This window comes from Octopus bimaculoides, chromosome 8 (assembly GCF_046866305.1).
Source record: "Octopus bimaculoides isolate indiv1 chromosome 8, ASM4686630v1, whole genome shotgun sequence".
NCBI classification, from domain to species: Eukaryota; Metazoa; Mollusca; class Cephalopoda; order Octopoda; family Octopodidae; genus Octopus; species Octopus bimaculoides.
Window position 1 is genome coordinate 76,292,211 of NC_142935.1, and position 22,660 is coordinate 76,314,870.

General features: G+C 37.1%; 1 protein-coding gene and 1 long non-coding RNA gene across 11 annotated transcripts in view; one reads left to right on the plus strand and one right to left on the minus strand.

Moving 5' to 3' along the window:
* LOC106871811 (frizzled-5) overlaps window positions 1-22,097 on the minus strand; it is a 123,486-nt gene extending 101,389 nt beyond the window's left edge. For all 10 annotated transcript variants that reach the window (XM_014918460.3, XM_089356668.1, XM_089356671.1 and 7 more), the window contains exon 1: window positions 17,254-22,097. In XM_014918460.3, coding sequence (XP_014773946.1) covers window positions 18,400-20,145 — 1,746 coding nt within the window. In that variant the 5' untranslated portion in view covers window positions 20,146-22,097 and the 3' untranslated portion in view covers window positions 17,254-18,399. The remainder of the gene's footprint in view (window positions 1-17,253) is intronic.
* LOC128248587 (uncharacterized) overlaps window positions 20,784-22,660 on the plus strand; it is a 40,646-nt gene continuing 38,769 nt past the window's right edge. The window contains exon 1 of the long non-coding RNA XR_016242921.1: window positions 20,784-20,905. This is a non-coding gene — a long non-coding RNA (uncharacterized LOC128248587). The remainder of the gene's footprint in view (window positions 20,906-22,660) is intronic.

Sequence of the window (22,660 nt, forward strand, 5' to 3'; positions counted from 1 at the left end):
GTTGAACTTGACACATTTCCTGTGTCCTTATGTTTTCAAAGTGGAGACAAGCACCTCCACCCAGCAAAGCCAGCATCCAGAGACTAGTTTCTTCCCTTTCTTAGGACTGTCACATTAAGTTGACAACATACTATCACGTCATCGTACTGCTACTGCATATATCTCTCTGAGAGATTTAGAAATGTATTATTTCTAATATATATATATAGTGAGTTAAGACAAGAAAAACGACAAAAAAGCAATAAAAACCAACAACGCGAGGACGTGATACAGATATTGTGTTACTGGACGCTCAGGAAAGGAAAGGACAATTTGACGTTTCGAGCGAAGCTCTTCGTCGGAAATATAGGAAAGTCCAAAGAAGAGAAGACGGAGGAAGAAAAAATAGCCAACGATATACACGAGATTACATTGTGGAATGACCGGAAGGGAATGCGTGAAAAAAAAGTTCTTTCTAAGACAAGAGAGTGCAATAGAGGGAGGTACGTATGTGGGCGTGCGCGCGGGTCCGTGTGTGTGTGTGTAATAACAGCACGTGTATGTGCGTATGTGTGTGTGTGTGTGGTTTGGCTGTTTATATGTTAGTGTGTGTGTGTGTTTGTGTGTATGTGTCGCTTAACGTTGTAGAAGGAATCAGTAGCAGGTGGTTGTCTGTGTGTCACCTTTTTTTCATGTGCGTGGACGATGGTCAGTAGAAAGTGAGCAAGCAGTTTTCAAGTATGTGTGTGCGTGTATGTGTATGTTGCGTGAGTGTGTTTTTCTTGCAGTGTGTGCCTGTATCTGTGTGTGCGTGAGTGTATGTGTATATATATATATATGTGTGTGTGTGTGTGCGTATGTGTGTAAGTCCATGTATGTATACTTAGGTGCGTGTATGTGTTAGTGTTTGGTGTGTGTGCATGGGAGTTATGTGTGGGTTCATTTGCGTGTGTGTCCATGTATGTATACTTGGGTGTGTGAGTGTGTGTGTAGGAGTTATGTGTGGGTTCATTTGCGTGCGTGAGTGAGTTCGATTGTACATGTGTGTGTATGTGTATTTTGTGTGTTTGCATGTGTATGTGTGTGTGCGTGTGATGTGTGTGTGCTTGTGTGTGTAGACAGGGGTTGTGTGTGGAGAGATATGTGCGTGTGTGTGTATGGGAGATATATGCACGTGTGTGTGTGTGTGTATGTCCGAGTATGTGTGCGTGTATGTGTGCGTGTGTGTGTGTGGGATTGTGAGTGTTAGGTACGTGTGCATGTGTGTGTGCGTGTGTGTGTATATTTTTGTGCGTGTGCGTGTGTGTGAGTATGTATATGTATGTGTATATTGTGTATACTCTTTACTCTCTTTTTACACTTTTACTTGTTTCAGTCATTTGACTGCGGCCATGCTGGAGCACCGCCTTTAGTCGAGAAAATCGACCCCAGGACTTATTCTTTGTAAGCCTAGTACTTATTCTATCGTCCTCTTTTTGCCGAACCGCTAAGTTACGGGGACGTAAACACACCAGCATCGGTTGTCAAGCGATGGTGGGGGACAAACACAGACACACACACACACACACACACACACACACACACACATATATATATATATATACATATATACGACGGGCTTCTTTCAGTTTCCGTCTACCAAATCCACTCACAAGGCTTTGGTCGGCCCGAGGCTATAGTAGAAGACACTTGCTCCCCTAGCTTAGCGGTTCGGTAACAGAGACCAATAGAATAAGTACTAGGCTTACAAAGAAAAAATCCCGGGGTCGATTTCTTCGACTAAAAAAGCTCTTTAAGGTGGTGTTCCAGCATGGCCGCAGTCAAATGACTGGAACAAGTAAAAGAAGAATATAATAAATATGTATACACACACACGCGCGCACACACACACACACACACACACACACACTTACGTGAATGGTGTAATGCATATGTGTATGTGCATATTTGTTTACTGTTTTTTTTTTATACATGCTTGTTTGAGAAGCAAATGCAGTGGAAACCAAAGAGTGACGTATGGAGACTTGTTAAAAGCCAGCCTTGAGGAGTTGAACATATCACATAATGATGTTGAATCTGCTGCTCTTGACAAATAACTACCGAAAAAATCTGGCCTGGGGTAAAAGATTTTGAAGGAAACAAACAAAAGTGTGCAAAAAACAACAAGAGATCTAATGTAAAATAACACCTTGCTAGATACAGAAAGTCATCCTTAAGTAGTCGCTCAACGTTTCTAAGACTGATTTAACGTCACATCTCAGAAATCATCTTCATACATTTGGCCCAAATGTGCGTAAAGGTCATTGCAGCAGATATGCTCGTATATCATATTTGTAATATGACATGTAAGTCTCGCGTTTCTCCAAAACGACATTTAAACATCCATAATCCAGGCAAGACAATTCTGTATCACTTGAGGTGAGTAGTTACACTGTTTGTAATGCAAATTTCAAATTGCTCTCGGGACTCAAAAATCACTTACGCGCTCATGCACCAAAACGTACATCCAACAAGAAGTGGTCAAACTTTGAATAGAAGCAGAGTATCTCTTTTCCCTCTGTTTCTGTGTCTGTTTGCCTCTATCTCTCTCTCTCTTTCTCTCTCTCTCTCTATCTCTCTCTCTCTCTCTCTCTCTCTCTCTCTCTCTCTCTCTCTCTCTCTCTGTATATATATATATATATATATATATATATATATATATATATATATATATATATATATATATATATATAAGTATTCGAATACTAAAGATAATATACTTTTTATTAAAGCCGAAAGCATTTTCACAAACTGTTATTCAGAGTTTCACGTAACGTACATGTAATATTACATGTACCATCACAATTTTTATTTTAATATCATCACAACTGTCCGATGAACGATAACGTGAGACTCTGAATAATAGTTAGTGAAGATTTTTTCAGTTTTACTAAAAAGTACATATATATATATATATATATATATATATATATATATATATATATATATATATATATATATATATATATATATATATATATATATATATATATATATATATATATATATATATGCACATACGCGTACATATTCGTACATGCATACATTCACATACGTATGTATGTCGATTTTATTATATGAGTACCCATTTATTCAAGTAATAGGGTAATATATAGAGAATCAGCATGGGATATTGGTGAGTATTCCACAGACACGTGTATACCCTAAACAAAGTAGATTCAATATGATACAAATATGCGTTAGCGTTAACATTGAATTACTGCTCGAAAAAAAAAGCGGTCATAATTTCTGTCTCCCCAAATGCTTTCAGTAGGCGTGCATATACTCAAGCAGCCGGACAGTTGCATGGAACTCACGATCTCATGACACCGAACTGTACTTCATAATTACTCAGTCATGCAATGACATTGTTGTATGTGTGTGTGTGTGTGTGTGCGCGTGTGCGCGCGCGCGCATCTACACACGTGAGCACGTAAGTGCAAAACAAGGTGGAAAAAATAGTACTAGAATATCAAATGTAAAGTAATATACTTTTTTATTAAAGCTGCAAAATGATCACAGAACTGTTACTCAGAGTAACAGTTCTGTCATAATTTTTCAGCTTTAATAAAAAAAGCATATACTCTTTTACTCTTTTACTTGTTTCAGTCATTTGAATGACGGCCATGCTTTAGCACCGCCTTTAGTCGAGCAAATCGACCCCAGGACTTATTCTTTGTAAGCCTAGTACTTATTCTATCGGTCTCTTTTGCCGATCCGCTCACAAGGCTTTGGTCGGCCCGAGGCTACAGTAGCAGACACTTGCCCAAGGTGCCAAGCAGTGGGAATGAACCCGGAACCGTGTGGTTGATAAGCAAGCTACTTACCACACAGCCACTCCTGCGCCTATATATATATATATATATATATATATATATATATATATATATATATATATATATATATATATATATATATATATATATATATATATATATATATATATATATATATATATATATATATATATATATATATATATATATATATATATATATATATATATATATATATATATATATATATATATATATATATATATATATATATATATATATATATATATATATATATATATATATATGTTCATATGATGATATCTCCACAAGGTGTTGATGATGAGAAAAACATGTAATCGCTACCAATGATATATGAGCATATGCATGTATACATACATGTACATACCTACATCTACGTGTATATATAGATGCATATTCGGGTACAGGACGTCAAAAAAAGAACAGGAACATAAACAAAACACATAGGAAAACAGACAAGCCACTTATGGAACTTTTCCTTCATCAGCTGCCTCTATTCTAAACTAGGCGTTTCGAAGATGAGGCAGAACGCGCTCTTAGAATACCTCTTCCCGCTTAGTGGATTAACCTGCTAAGCGGAGGGTTCCAAAGTAGCAAACAAAAACCAAGACAGGAAAAATTAAACAGTGAAAACAACATTAAGGGCCGTCAGGCCGAACGCGATGAGATATTGAACGCTGTGACGTGACGAAACTGAACGGAGAGAGACAATAGTTCGTCTTGCCTTTACGCTGGCCGAAGGGAGAAAGGAAGAGGAGGAAGTGGAACAAAGGTGAGCGACGAGAGACAGGGAGGAAGAGTAAGAGAGAGATATGTATAGCAGTGAAGGGGAGAAATATATATATATATATATATATATATATATATATATATATATATATATATATATATATATATATATATATATATATGATGAGAGAAATGCGACTATTTGTATCGGCTGGAAAACTTTCCCAATGCAAACGCATTCCCCGGTACGATCGTAAGGTTTTGTAGTACCTCTTTTCTTTGGATTCTAATATTGGAGCGCTTGAAACCTAACATCTCGATGGATTTTTTTTATGTATTTTGTATTCCAATGATAAAGGAACTTGACCCATAAAAGTCTGTCATCCACTTTGATTGTTGTTATATATATATATATATATATGTATATATATATATATATATATATATATATATATATATATATATATATATATATATATATATATATATATATATATATATATATATATATATATATATATCATAGGATAAAAATATAAACAGGCAAAACAACAGGTACCAGATAAGATTGTGACATATCAAACATGACGGTTAAGTTGTTACATGAGTATAGATCATAAAAAAGAAGGAAGTAGTAAGTTGTGCATCACTGCTTTTAACTGCAGCTCGAGTTAGAGTTTTAGGCAGCAAGTCAACTTTGACCACTAATTGTAGGTACCCATCATTTATTTCATCACACCTGATATTACTGAATGCTCTATACACACACACACACACACACACACACACACACACACACACACACACACACACACATAAGAACACAGGTGAGGTTCAAAATTCAACCACACCTGTTTCGGTAACATTCTATCCATGCACGAGATTACATCGTCAGATAAATTTTAAACACCAAGGTGGAACATGTGAGATTTTGAGTAAGTACGACATAATTTATAGCGAAAGTGAGTCAGATAGTACCTTATTTTTCAAGTTTTATCGTAATTAGTTATATTGGATTGGGTACATACGTATATATGCATCTTTCTACGCGCATATTTATATATGCGGATAGATGTGTGATTGTACATATACATACTTACAGTATACTACGAACAGTATACAACGTACAGTAGGTTCAATGGTAAATAACCCAGCCAATTCCAGCGCTCTATACGAGTTGATATACCTAGATTTTAATGAATCCTGCAACTGATCTCTCTCTCTCTCTCTCTCTCTCTCTCTCTCTATATATATATATATATATATATATATATATATATATATATATATATATATATATATATATATACATATAGTGAGAATGTACAAAAAAACAAAAGACGAAGACGTGTGTGCAAACAACAAACATGTATTAGCTTACCGCTCGGGCAGTAAGAAAGTTTTTTTACGTTTCGAGCCTGCGCTCTTCGACAGAAAGGAACACAGAAATAAACTGGGAGAGAAAATGGAAAAAGTTTTAGTGGCTAGCGATCTATCATGGCGACTATATATATATATATATATATATATATATATATATATATATACATATATATACACACGCGCACGCACGCACACACACACACACACACATTATATATATATATATATATATATATATATAGTTCAAAAAACAATAACAAAAAAACAAAAAAACAACAAAGTGAGGACGTGATATGGATAGTATTATTGGACGCTCAGGAAAGGAAAGAGAGAGTGTATGACGTTTCGGGCGTAGCCCTTCGTCGGAAAGATGGAAAGTTCGGAGAATGGAAGAACGGAGAAAGAGGAAAATGGTACCGATGCCCACGAGGTTACATATATATATATATATAAATATATATATATATATATATATATATATATATATATATATATATATATATATATATATATATATATATATATATATATATATATATATAGTTCAAAAAAACAATAACAAAAAAACAAAAAAACAACAAGGTGAGGACGTGATATGGATAGTATTATTGGACGCTCAGGAAAGGAAAGAGAGAGTGTATGACGTTTCGGGCGTAGCCCTTCGTCGGAAAGATGGAAAGTTCGGAGAATGGAAGAACGGAGAAAGAGGAAAATGGTACCGATGCCCATGAGGTTACATTATGAAAAGACCGGAAGAGGAGGTGGTGGGGGAAAAGTTCTTTCTAAGATAGGAGAGTGAAAAAGGGAGATGAATATCTGTGCGTGTGCGAAAGTCTGCGAGTGTGTGTGTGATAACAGAACGTGTGTGTGCGTATGTATGTGTTTGTGTGTGTGTGTGCGTATGTGTGTGTGTGTGTGTGTGTGTGTGTGTGTGTGTGTGTGTGCATGGTTTGGTGGTTTATCTGTTAGTGTGTTTGTGTGTGTGTGTGTGTGTGTATATGACGTAGTGGAAGAAATTAGTAGCAGGACTGGTTAGTGGACGCTATAGACAGTGTAGGTAGAAGGTCAACAGGTGGTTATTTGGGTGTGTGTGTGTTCGTGTTTGTGTGGGGTTGTAGGTGTTAGGTACGTATACGTGTGTGTGTGTATTTTGTATGTGCGCGTGTGTGTATGTGTATGTTTTCTGTGCGTGCGTGTGTGTTTGTGTGTATGTGTATGTTGTGTGTATGTGCGTTGCTGTGTACGTATGTGTGCGTGCGTTTGCTATTGTATATGCGTGTGTTGTTTATGCCCATGTGTGTATGATTGTATGCGTGTCTGTGTGAGTGTGTAGTGTTGGTGAGAAGTGTGTGTGTATGTGGGTGTGTGCGTGTGTGTGTATATGTGTGGATGTGCGTGTGTGTGTGGGATTGTGAGTGTTAGGTACGGGTGTGTGTGTGTTTATGTGTTTCCGTGTGCGCGTGTGTGTATATTTTTTGTGCGTGCGTGTATGTGTATATTGTGTATGTTTTCGTGCGTGCGTATGTGTTATGTATGTGAGTGAGTATTGTGTATGTGAGAGGTGTGTGTGCATGTGTGTATATGTCTATGTGTGCATGTGTGTATATGTGTATGTGTGTCGTGTATGTGTGTGTGTGTGTGTGTGGTTTTATGTATGTGAGGGGTGTGTATGTATGTGTTTATGTGTGTGCGTGCGTATGTGTGCCAGGTATGTGTGTTATTTTGTGTGTGCACTCCTGTGTGTATGTGTGTGCATGTGTATGCGGCTGTGTATGTAGGCGTACGCGTATATATGGGTGTGTGTGTGTATATATGTGCGTTCGGCTATGTGTGTGTGAGGGCGCGTATGTATGTTTGTCATGTATGTGGGCGGTATATGTATGTGGGCGGTATATATGTAAGGTGTGTGGGTATGTGAAAAAGTGGAAAAAAGTAAGTGTAATAACAAGAGAATAATGGATATAATGTAAAGGGGACGAGGGGGGGGGTTAAAAAAAAATTTTTTTTAATAAATAAATAAATAAATAATTATGTAAAGTGTTGCAGGGACGTAAAGGGGAGAGTCATAAGGAAGAGAAGGCTGCGTTGAGTCCGAAGGGGAAAGAAGAATTAAGGTTGAAAATGTAGCGTTGCTCCAAGTGGAGTCGAGAGGGAGTGGACCCATAATGCAGGGCGAGGCCAAAAACGGAGATGTTAGAGGGAGAGTGGTTGGGCAGTTGGAAGTGACAGCCGACAGGGGAGTCCGAACCTAGCCGAACGTCCCTTAGGTGTTCGGTGAAACGGTCGGCCAGCCGGCGGCCCGTCTGCCCCACGTAGAGTTTGATGCAGTAAATAAGGTTGGAGGAGGTGCAGGTGAAACTGTGTGGAATGTGAAGTGTTTGTAGGTTCGATCCGGTGACAGAGGTAGTGTTGGTGATGAAGGGGCAGGTGTGACAGCGGGATCTGGAGCACGGGAAGGAGCCGGGTGGGGGTGGGGAGGAAGAGGAGAAGGTACTGCGGACCAGTAGATCGCGTAGGTTGCGGGCGCGTTTGAAAGCGGATAAGGGTGGGTTGGGGAAAATGGGGTGGGTAGTGGGATCGAGCTGGAGGCGACGGAAGGCCCGTAGGATCCTCCGACGAAGGGGTAGGGTGGCAGGGTGGAAACGGAGTGGGAAGGGGGTACGGTTAGGGGATTGGTGTGGGGGAGGAGAGAGGGCGGTGGTGCGGTCGATTCGATGAGCGCGGGCGAGGGCGGATTGGACAAGGTGGGAGGGGTATCCTCGATGCATGAACAGACGAGCAAGATACTGGGACTGGGTCTCGAAATCCTGGTCCAGGCTGCACAAACGTCGGAGGCGGAGGAACTGGGAGTAGGGGATGGCTCGTTTGGTGTGGAATGGATGGGAGGAGGAGAAGTTGAGGTAGAGGTGGGAGTCAGTGGGTTTGAAGAAGGCGGAGGTAGTGAGAGAGTTGGAGGGGGGTTGATGGAAAGAGAGATGTCGAGGAAGTTGACAGAGGTGTCAGAGATGGTGGAAGTAAAGTCAAGAGCGGGGTGGAAGTTAGAGAGGAAGAAGATGAAAAGGCAGAGCTGTTCGCGGGAGAGGGAGGTGGCTCCTATACAGTCATCTATGTAGCGACCGTATAGTTCCGGGGTCGGACCGGAGAATTGGGAGAATACTTGGGCCTCAATGTAACCAACAAAGAGGTTGGCGTAATTGGGCCCCATTCTCGTCCCCATCGCGACCCCAGATTCCTGTTGGTAGGTATCTCCGGCGAACGTGAAGCAGTTGAGGGTGAGGACGAGTTCTGCCAGACGAAGTAGGGTAGGGGTGCTAGGTGTGGGGTCAGGGCGGCGGTCAAGGAAGTATTGGAGGGCTGAGAGACCATCGTTGTGTGGAATCACCGTGTATAGGGATTTGATGTCCAGGGTGAAGAGGAGGTGTGAGGGGCCGGGAGGGAAAGAAAAGGAATTGAAGAGGCGAAGGGCGTGGTTGGTGTCGTGTATGTGGGATGGGAGGGCAGCAACTAACGGGGATAGGATATGGTCGAGGTATTTTGAAATGAGTTCGGTGGGGCAATTGCAAGCAGAGACAATGGGGCGGCCAGGGTTGTTAGGTTTGTGGATCTTGGGAAGGAAGTAGATGGAGGAGGTGCGAGGTGTGCAGACGATGAGGTTGGTGGCGGTAGCGGGGAGAGCAGAGGAGGAGATGAGGTCATGGATTGTGGAGGACACAAGCCGTTGGTAGGAGGGGGTGGGGTCGGAGGGGAGGAGGCGGTAGAAGAGGGGATTGTGAAGCTGGCTGAGCGCTTCCCTCCTGTAAAGGTCCGCGCGCCACACCACCATATATATATATATATATATGTATGTATGTATGTATGTATGTATATATAGGCACAGGCGTGGTTGTGTGGTAGGTAGCTTGCTTACCAACCATATGGTTCCAAGTTTAGTCCCACTGCGTGGCACCTTGGGCAAGTGTCCCCTACTCTAACCTCGGCCCGACCAAAGTCTTGTAAGTGGATATTGGTGTGTTTACTTCCCCGTAAACTAGCGGTTCGGCAGAAGACACCGATAGAATAAGTACTAGGCTTACAAAGAATAAGCCCTGGGGTCGATTTGTCCGACTAAAGGTGGTGCTCCAGCATGGCCGCACTCAAATGACGGAAACAAGTTTAAGTAAAAGGAAAAGTATATTATATATATATGATCCGAAATGTACAGTATTATATATTCCTCACGGCTGATCTTACCAATCGGTGATCGCTTTAGGAATACAATGGAGTGTTCAATCGTGATGGATATATATATATATATATACATATATATACATATATATATATATATATATATATATATATATATATATATATATATATATATATATATATATATATATATATATATATATATATATATATATACATATATATACATATATACATATATATATGTATATATATATACATGTACATATATGTATATATATATACATGTACATATATGTACATACATGTACATATATGTATATATATATATGTATATACATATATATATATATATATATATATATATATATATATATATATATATATATATATATATATATATATATATATATATATATATATATACATATATACATATATATATGTATATATATACATATACATATATATATATTATATATTATATATATATATATATATATATATATATATATATATATATATATATATATATATATATATATATATATATATATATATATATATATATATATATATATATATATATATATATATATATATATACGTATGTATAATACATTAATATATTTGATATATACATATTTGTTTATCTGCCTGTATATATTATATATCGATACCCTAGTGTGGCCTATGCTAACAGTGCATTCACACACACACACAGACGCTCGCGCACAAACACATACATTTGTGTATGTACGTATAGATAAATAGGCCGACATAGATATATACGTGGGCTGAGAAATTCATAGGCTGACTATGAAGGAATAATGCTACACCTGTGAAATCTTGTGTGCATTAATTCCAAATGTACTTATTAATAACTGCATTTTTTCATTCCAGATAAACTGACATCTCACTGTTCAAGGAAGACTTCAAAAGTAACTAGTAGTGACTTCTCTTGAAAATAGAGAAAATTTGGCATCGTGGTGTTATCAAGTATCTGCAGAAAAAGGCTTTAGCCCAGAAGGACATTGATGCTGACACGGTTACTACATTGGGATATGACGCTCCAGTTTTATAAACAGTGCAAAAGTAGGCAGCTGAATTTAGGAGAGGAAGGGAGAGTCTTGAAGACGAGTCATAGTCTGGACGTTCCGCAAGTTCCACACAGAGGAAAACATTAATCGTGTTCACCACATGGTGATGGATGACAGGCGATTGACTATAAATCAAATAGTCCACGCTATTAGCATATCGCGTGAGAGAGTTGAGAATATTCTGCACAATGAACTTGGCATGACGAAGGTTTCTGTGGACGCTACATCTTGCACGTGATCAAAAGCGCACTAGGCTGACCACATCACGGCAAAATATGACACTGTTTGAAGCAGATCCAACCGTTTTCCTTGAATTTTTAAAAACCCAGAATGAGTGTTGGCTTCATCACTTTGAGCCAATGACAGATACAATCCATGCAATGGAAACACCCACGTCACCTTCGCCAAAGAAGACTGAGATCGTTTCATCTGCAGGAAAAGTGATGGACTCAGTTTTTCGGCATGCAAAAGAGATTTTGTCTATTAACTATCTTCAAACGGGCCAAACCATCAATGGAGAGTACTATGCCAACTTGCTGAGGCAAGCACGAAAGGCTATCAAGACCAAACACCTAGGAAAACTGATGAAAGAGGTCTTGTTTCACCAAGACAATGCTTGGTTTCATGTATGTATGTATTTAAAGATAAAGTCAAATAGTATTTTATTCAAGCTGAAATGACTTCGCGAATTGTTACTCAGAGTTTCATGTAACTGATCATCAGACAGTCGTGTCTGATGATCAGTGGGACTCTGTGTAACAGTTTGCAGAAACTCTTCAGTAGCAAGAAAATAATACATACACATACATCCATATACTCTTTTACTTGTTTCAATCATTTGACTGTGGCCATGCTGGAGCACCGCCTTTAGTCGAACAAATCGACCCCAGGACTTATTCTTTGTAAGCCTAGTACTTATTCTATCGGTCCCAAATGCCGAACCGCTAAGTTACGGGGACGTAAACACACCAGCATCTGTTGTCAAGTGATGTTGGTGGGGGGACAAACACAAACATATACACACACATACATCCATACATACATACATACCTATATATATTTATATACATATATATACGACGGTCTTCTTTCAGTTTCCGTCTACCAAATCCACTCACATGGTTTTGGTCGGCCCGAGGCTATATTAGAAGACATTTGGCCAAGGTGCCATGCAGTGGGACTGAACCCGGAACCATGTGGTTCGTATACAAGCTACTTACTACACAGCCACTCCTATGCCTATATATAGTCTGTGTGGTTAAAGAGTTTGCATTGCAACCGCGTGATTTTGGGTTCAGTCTTACTATGTAATATTTTAGTTAAGTGTCTGCTAGTACATGCCTAGGCCGTCCAACACCTAGTATATATGTGTGCAACTATTTGTCTCTCATTGCTTTAAAACCGGCGTTGGTATGTTTGTGTTCCTGTGCCTTAGCTGTTCGTCAAAAAAATCAACAGAATAAATGTCAGACTTTAAATACTTGGTTTAATTTGATAGGCTAAATCGTTTCCGATCTGTGCCCCAGCATGTACGCAGTCTAAAGATAGGAACAAATACACACACACACACACACACACACACACACACACACACACACACACACACACACACACACACACACACACGCAAACACACCACTATCGCCGCCGCTACCACCACCACCACACACACATATATACATACATAGCTGGAATTTGAATTTTAAGGATGTGCGTTTTGTGTGAGTACAGATGGAAAAAGTTACGGTAAAGATTAAAGAGATTATAATGGTGTCTTAAGGCAGTGTGTTGTTAATTTTCTTTTCCTGTGTACTTTCTCACGTACGTGTGTAATTGAGATCATACCGAATGCTGAGCCTGAGGAAAGGAAATCCAATTTTGTCCACTGAAGGGAAAGAAGGTTTGTTGGTCAAGCTCTACAGAAGACATGAGTATGGGATGGGGGAAGTTTTGAGGTATCAATTGTCCAAGAGTGTAGATTCACAGAGCCCTCTGAGCATAGATTCTGTATCTTTTACTCTAGTGGGGATAATTTTTCATTTTTTAGTGCAAGAAGACAGACTTCACTAAAACCATTACGCTATTTATTTCTCATTATTTATGAGCTGACGAGATACTGCTAACTATTTGACAATTACTATGCAAGTTAAAGTGCATCCTAGTCACTCTTCCCCCACTAGATGAGGTCATATTTCTATGTGCCTAAATGTCAGCTCAGTTATAGTTGGAAAAACATGACAAGAAGGTAACTGAGCATTTTTAAATATTGACCGACAAACTACATCTCTAACATATAAAAGTGTTTCAAACCCTTCCTATTATCCACCATATTTATTTAATAGGGAGCAAATATAGGAAGTTTCATGTATATTTTTTCTCTTAGGAGATTAGAATGTAAAGAAGGAATTTACGTTTGAATGAAACTAAAAACTACATTTTTTTTTTCACTTCCAACTTCAGCTGCAATAGTTTAATGCTTCCCCTTCTTGTGCAGTAGTAGTACAGGTTCAATTAATTTAGAATATTATCGCCCCTGAGACTATTTTCCTGCTAATCCACTCTTTTTAGAGTTAACGCAAAAAGCTAGCTGTTATTGAGACAAAACGCAAAGAGTGTAAAAACGAAGGATTTTCAAAAAATTTAAACTAGTAAAAAAGTAAATTTAGTAAATTGACCAAAAGTAAATTATATAAAAATGCCAATGAGGAACCCGAGCAGCAGTAGAGAAATTAAATGACGCCAGTCAGTAAGCTGTACAGAAAATGAGTCGACCAGTTTGAGGCATATGGATCTAACTGAGGCATATGGATCTAACCACATTTATTCGAGAAAACACACTGAACACACTGCGTATCTCTTCGTTTTCAAGGTATTTAAAACTTGGTTCTGAATGTTACAAATGATCTTAATCACAAACGCTGCTATACTGTATACTGGATGAGAATGGAATTATAATTGAAAATTAAGAAACGAGCCAAGTAATAGGAAACATTTTTAGTGGGAGATAGGATCCAATAGCAAGAATCTAAGACGCGTCTATAGAGAAGTAATGAATATTTAATATTACGAATTCACATTAAATTACTTTTCGAGTTGGTTTTTAGACGCGATTTAAACTTTGTCCAGCATTATGGTGAAGAAAGCAGAATTATATGGATGCAAGAGCTCTATTTCAACTTCACGTTAATTAAAGAGCAGAAGGGGCAAGAAATAAAAAACACAAAAAGTGTACTTAACATTGTTGTTTAGTTGGGGGAGTAGAAACAACTGCGCTGGCACATTCCTTATTTATGTGGGTCGAGTGTCGTTATACTGGGAAAAGGATGTTGTAAAAAAGGTGAAAAGTTTTTAAAATTTATTTTTCAGAGCTTCAACTATTATTTCTAACATATCAAACGACTTTCTTGACACCCTTCCTCATATCGTCTGCTGGTTCAACAGGCGTCCACGCATGCGTGGCAGTTATTGTTATTCCAATATCTGGGTGGAGGGGTTGCTTTAAAAAGAAAGCTGAAATTTCAGAAAATATTTTTCAGAGATTTAATTGCTATTTCAAGCATATTAAGCAACCATATTTAGGCCTTCCTAATTTTCTCTGCTAGTTCAACAAGCATCCAAACATGCGGAAATGAGCTGTCGAGTTTAAAAAACATCCAAGATGTTTGTATAGGGTTGGGGTGGGGATGAGGTAGCTATTCCGAAAGCTGGAAAGAGAAAAGTAGGATTTTTGAAAATTCGAAATTTTGAAAAAATTTTGTTTTCAGAATCGTATTTTTATGAGTTTTTCAGAATCGTATTTCCACACGTAATATTCCCATGAAGTTTTCATAAAAAGTGAAAATCAAAAAACTTTGTGTGTTTAAGAGAAAGGAATGTTATTTTTGATTTTAAAAACTATTTGGGAAATAAGAAGTATTCTGAAGAAATTTTTGAAGACATGACTCAGAAAGTTGTGGGGGTTGCGTATTCAACACATCCACTCCCAATTTATTTTTTTTCTCAACAGTTTATACTCAGTAATTGCCAATATAGATTATCAATACTTCGCTCGCACTCTATTTGCTTTACGTATATAAGTGTGTGTGTGCGCGCGCGCGTCTACATACACGCGCTGACACGCGCACGCATGCTCAAGCATCTTCAGTAACCAAGTGATCACGTTCAAATTTGGTCAGTTTTTTATTCCTTAAGTTTTTCTTTTTAAACCAATTTTCTCGTGGCATTCAATTTTAAAATCTACTCGTTCAAGAAAGCTTAATTATACAAATTATTTTCTAAAATAACAGAAATACAATAACTAAAAGACGAATTTAGGCCTTACTCCCTTTACGATTTTACCTCTTTTTGCCCCACAAGTATTTTTGCTACATCACCAGTCTTCAAGCGGTCCTCAGTATTACATTCCTCTCATTTAGAGCTTTTAAGAAAATTGGATGTATTTTGTAACAGATATATGACACCTTGGTGATGACAATGATATCAAGTGTTACTTGATTTCCCCACTTTTTACTTCAAAAGATTTTTTTTTCTACTGCGTCAAAGTCACCATAGTTTTCAGAATTATATTTCTCATTTACAACGTTTGAGAAAACCTAACTCTACTAAAGTATATTTTAAAATAACAGATATGATTTACAGATGACACGTGCATGCACGCACGCACACACACACACACACACACACACGCACGCACACACACACACACCGATACATTGACCGTTCGATCGATCAATAGATAGATAGGAGATAGATGTATTATATATTATATATTATATATATATATATATATATATATACACACATGTGTGTGTTTATATGTGTGCATGTATATATGTGTATGTATATATGTGTGTGTATATATGTGTGTGTATATATGTATACATACGTACATATATATAGAGACAGAGACAGAGAGAAGAGGGAGAGATGGAAAGAAATTGAAGTTGGTTTGCTACAAATGAACAGAAGACAGTTAAGTCAGACGGTGAATGTGTTTGCTTTGCTTGAACCCTAACAGTCAGAGTCATAGTAGGTAGGTAGTAAGGCGACAAAACCAGCCTCAGTAGTAGTTGTTGTAGTGGCTGTAGCAGCAGCAGCAAGAGTAGCAGTAGCAACAGCAGCAACGGTAGTAGTAGTAGTAGTACTGACGTGTTACTAAAGTGGCTGTTACCACTATTATAACAACTACTACTACTACTACTACTATTACTATTGATGATGACGATGATAATCATGACGATGCTGCTATAGTTGATATTATATCGATAACAAGAATTTGTTATGGAATATGCCACATTTTTCGAATGAGTGTGTCGATGTAAATCGAAAACACTGAATCGCTTGAACTTGTCTTTCTCTAGTTTCACAGTTGGGCTTCCTAATCATTTCCAATTGTGTGTATACATGTAGGATCGGAGACGAGTTAGTTGATTCAGTTCTTATTTTATCAAGCTAAATGGATGAGAAAAGTCAGCCTTACCGGTATTTGAACTCTGAACGTACCTAAATTCCGTAAAAAGCATTTTGCCAGACTACACGGAGTTCTATCAATCCACCAATAATATTGATTTATACCATAGGTACAAGGACACTATCCACCAATAATATCAATAAATGCTTCTTAACTGACGTAATGTTTGTACGGCAGCTGTATTAGGTTTAATTTCATGCCTTTTTCAATAGCATTTTTCAAAAACCTAAATACATTTAAATTTGGCATTTAACACTAGTGTATTTGCTTTTAAGACATAACTTCAATGTGGATTTTATTTATTTATTTAGCTTAACTGTTAAAATGTTTTAGCATTTATTTATACAGCGGAAGCTAACACATATTGCTAAGAATAATAACCGTAAAATGATAGAATCACAGCCATAAAACACCAGAAAACAGGTATATTGTAGTTGATTATAACAAGCTAACCAACCTTAGCATTCATAATTATGATGCTTGTAAGTTATAATTTACAATGTTTGTAATAATGATTTTAAAAAAATAATATATATATAATTATACATACACGAGTATGTCACGAAGTTTTAAGATATCCAGTGAATTTTCTCCATGTATAGAATACCACTTCACTTTCACTCAAAGAGGCTTTTTTGTAAATCACAGGAAATTTTCTCGTCGTGATAAGAACGGAGCAGTAATATCTTGTTAGATCCACAGTAATAGACGTACATGTTTTATTCAGTCTTACTTGAGAGAAAACAGGATATAAAAAAAAATATATTTTCTGATTGAAATTTTATATCTTGGTGTCGCCTGTAATTAAATCCTCTGTGGTGTGTACTTGATTTCCAGCTTTTAAATCCAACGTTTGACATAAATTACCATATTTTGTGAGCATTGTTTTCTTTATACTTTGATTGTTTTTATAACAATATGGCATGTGATTTAAAATGTTTATACATTTCACCCCATACTGACAGGTGAATCACATACTGACATACATTATTAGAAAATATCTTATATAGCTGTCGAGGTATGTATGAATGTATGCCTCATTTTCTTCATGCGTACTCATGTGTATGTAACGAATTCCAATATTATATGTATTCTTGTACATTCATTATTGGATTAATAACTATTCTGAGATGAAAATAATAAATATATGTTTAATATAGGTATAGTTTACATGTATACAAACACATAAAATATGTGTGTATGTATATGCAAGTATGTATGTGTTTATATCGTATGTTATTTCAGTGTAGATACTCCGCACTTTAGATTTTCAACGGGTGTCTACACACACACACACATATATATATGCATATATATATATATATATATATATATATATATATATATATATATATATATATATATATATATATATATACACACACAAACCGACAGTCAAGTACCAAATCCCAATCACTGGTCGTGTAGACTTTTTTTTAAAAAATAAACTTTAAAAAATATATTTTAAAATTTATATTGATTAAATATATTCGAGTTTTGTGTACTTTTTTTTTATCATTCAATCTTAAACTGGATTTTCTGTCGGTATTTCTGGAATGAATCTTAGTTTTATTCATGGGACCAAAGTTGAGAGAGTTCCAATGAAGTTTCAGATCATTTTTAATGATTAATGGAATAGAAAATTCTCAGTGAATAAAAGTATTTTTTGCAAGATCTATTATTCTGACGCTATTTCTCAGACGTGATCCATTGGCTGGGGTTTGGTCATTTGATATGAGGGATTAGTGTATTTCATACGACTTGAAGTATTATATGAGTGGCTTTGACAAATCTTCCCATAAAATCTTTTCCAAGAATCAAGCGTTTTTCCTGTCCAAATCCAAAAGCCAGACGTAATCCCAACGACTAAACACATGAAATATTTTAACATAAAAACAGAAAAGTCAGGTTTGTGTTGATATCCTCCACAGGAGCAGGTGAAATCTGTTTCCCATACCGATCGCATGTGTTGCTCATAGAAATAGATTGCTATAACAATGGTCGCAGGAACTGTATATAGAAAAGAAAATACGCCGATGCGGATCATCAGTTTTTCTAATTTTTCTGTTTTAGCTCGTCCCTGGCGTTTTATAGCGTTCCGAATGCGAAATAAAGACACAAAACCACCAAATAAAAATGATGTACCAAGAACTAGATATACAAACAATGGTGCAAGGACAAACCCACGTAGATTTTCTAAATTTTGATTTCCTACGTAACATATACCCCCTACAGAATCTCCATCAACTGAAGACATGGCCAGTACAGCAATACTCTTTACTGATGGTATCAACCAAGCAGCCAGGTGAAAATATTGAGAGTAGCTTGCAATGGCTTCTTCGGCCCACTTCAAACCAGCAGCCAAAAACCACGTGAAAGATAAAATTACCCACCAAATTGAGGAAGCCATACCAAAGAAATAAATTAATAAAAACACTACTGTACACATGGCTGGCCCAGTTGTACTATAACGTATCATGTTACCGTCACAGGCAACTTTTTCATGCCCGACAATTAGTCGCATTATGTAACCAATGCTCACCATAAAATAGCATGCACTTAGAAATATGATGGGACGTTCAGGATAACGAAATCTTTGCATGTCAATAAGAAAAGTACTGATAGTAGTAGCTGTAGAGATACAACACAAAATAGACCAAAGGCCAATCCAAAAATTGGCAAATGTTCGTTCATTACGGCCGAAGTAAGGTCCATAACAATTGATAGCACATTTCTTAATTTTCCCTGTGGTTATCCGATTATAGTAATATGCATCATTGCGATTGTCTGGTTGAACTAGTGGAGGTTTGCATTCACAAGAACATTTTTTGGTACTTGTTTCTGTATTGTGTTTAGATAGACTGTTCTTTGACTTATAGTAAGGGTTATTCTGCTTATTAAAATGCCATGGTTTCGTTTCTCCAAATGGATTATATGAACGATCTGTAGGTAAGAGATAATGAGGTTTAGTTGGTGGTGATGGACGATCAGTAACATTCATATCCATACACAATGGTTTGGATCCGAATTCAGGAAGTTCGTCACAGTTCATATGCTCCGGCCAAACAAAAGAGTAAACTAACATGACAGGGGCACAGCCAGCTTTAGCTCTTTCACATACCGATCGACATGGGGGCAAAGGTTTTTTATAGTTCTCCATACAAATAGGTAAATAGAGGCTACACAAAAAAAATCTGAGGTCCGGTGAACACTGTATTTTAACAAGAGGCCAGAATTGGTGAACCTCTAATCCAGCTTCTTCTTGTGTCTCTTGGTTAAACTGATTTGGCATGTAGGTCATATTATAACCAATATCGCGACACATTGGTACGGTGATTTCTTCACATTTACGTTTATCTTCTTCCTCTTTTCCTTCCACAACAAAAGATAGCAAAGTCAGAAACACTAAAGTTGAAGTTCGAAGGTTGCATTTTTGTTTCATAGCTGCTTTCCTTACAACCGACCGTGTGACACAGCTACTGTTTCAAAAATAAATAGACATCACTTTAGCCTCGCAGTCAAATGACCTCAGTCACCCTGTTCTCATCGGATGACACCTCTTTTCTTTTCTTTTTATTAGTGTTGACGACTGGTAAGTAGATTTATATACTTGCGACTTGGCCGTGACAAATAACAAAGCAGATATAAAGAGGAAATGGATAAATGAGAATGTTGACGACGACGACGACGACGACGACGATGATGATGATGATGATGATGATGATGATAATTCCCCAGATTCTTCAATTAACAGATGTGATTTCAGCGTACATTAGAGTTTGGGAGTCAATATTTACAAGGTTTGCTTGTACGCAAACTGAGACAAATTGGACAGAATGTATACTCATTAATCATGAACAACAATAACAGCTGTACCTGGTTTAATTTTTCTTGCAAAAATATCCACAGAGGCATGACTAGTCACTGCATCACTTTCAACCACTTTGCTTAAGTTGTTTCGGGCTGCTGCAGCAGCAACGAAAGTAGTGACATTGATGATGATGATGATGATGATGACGACGATGATGATGATGATGGTGGTGGTGGTGGTGGTAATGAGGATGAGGATGATGAGGAAGAGGATGTTGATGATAAGGATGATGATGGTAGTGGTGGTGGCGGCGGCTGTGGCGGTGGTGGTGGCGAGGATGAATATATGTTGAAGATATTGTTGATAACAATGCCGGCCATCGGAAAAAGAGGTACATTAATTTTCTACATTCACTATCTTTTCCTTTTTAGAAAAACAAGTCGACAGATATTTTTGTTTCTCATGGTCTGCAATTCGAGAGAAAAATGGACAAATTCATACATACATCTTCACACATTATGTAAATGTGTAGGTGTCCATGATAGTTTCATGAAGCTCACTGGTTAAATAGCTCGCTACTGTACTCCTATTGACAAGCTGTTCCTCCATTGGAAAGCAAAGCAGTTGCTGGTCGAAGCTCTCACTATTGAGGCAGGTTTGTTTTGCTCGTGAGTTGCTGTAAAATGGTGGCTCTGCTTTTCTTACGTTCGTTTAGAATATTCTCTCCCTCCTTTTCTTCTTCACGAAGCTATACACAGATAATAATATATGGTCTCACATTTTCCTTCCCTCTCTTTCCTAATATTTTTGTCAATTTTTTATTCTCCCACCGTGTTTCGCTCTCTCGCTTTCTCAATCTTACTTCCTTCCTCCATATCCTCTCGCTCACCTCTCCTTATCAAATCTGGTATGTTTTTACTGCTGCTAGGTTGGAGCGCATACTATATATAATATCCTGTGAGCGAGTGTATGAATTTGTATCTGTGTGTTTATAGTATTCGGTAGGCGTTAACATTTAATAGGAGGGGGAAAGTAGATGATGGGAGAAAGAAAGGAAGAAAATAAGAGAGCCAGAGAGAAGTGGAAAACAAAACAAAAGTGGATACTGAGAATGGGTAACGAGAACGGTGACAAATACGTAAAGTAAAATGAACAAGTAAAATGCTATATATCAGAAAAAATAGTGTACGTAAGTTGATATCGTATAAGTACTACAAAAATAAAGTGAGATATTGTCAAATACTACGAGCTGAAACGATAGCGTTATGTGTCAATCAAATCAAATAGACAAACTCACTTATACTCATTAAGGGACTAAGCTCCGCCTCTATGAACAGCAGAAACGGTGAAACCTTTTCGATTTCATTTTCGCGCTGCTTACAGTATCTTTCTAGCTTTTCTTTTCTAATCTCTGCCAGTCTAATTTGCGTTACGTATTTATTCACAAAATTGTTAGCAGTAGACATGCGATTCTGTGTTGGACGTGTTTCTTAAATTAAAAACGCATACTACAATTTACATTACGTATCAATATAATAAGAAAAAGTGATTCGTTTTCTGGTAAATCTTTATTTTGAAGCAGATCAAATTATTTTTCATTAGAACATCGGCGTTGATTAGTCTCCGTGTGATTAATTAGGAGTTAGATATTCCAAGCATTGATATTGATCAATGTCTACATATACATAGATATATGCATCAATACATACATACATACATACATACATACATACATACATACATACATACATACATACATACATACATACATACATACATACGTGAGTACGCGCGTGTGTGCATTAATTTGAGTATTTTTCTTGTTTTCTGAATATTTCATCGTGGAAAGCACTTTAGCAAGATAGGACTAAAACGAAGAGTCAAAAAAAAAAAAAAAAAACAAGTTGAATTACATACTGAAGTAAAATATCTACAACATTTCCCAGTCTCCTGAGTTAGTCATATTCTCACACTTTAGTTGCGAAGTATTATCTATTGCTCATTCTTATTTATTGGACTTGAATTGTAGCTGATAGGGTCGACTTTAGTGAATTTGAGGGCTTCCGCAATAAATTCTTTTCTTTTTTTTTTTCTTTTTTTTTCACAGCAAATTCTTCATAAATTGTGCTATTAATATTTCGTTTCT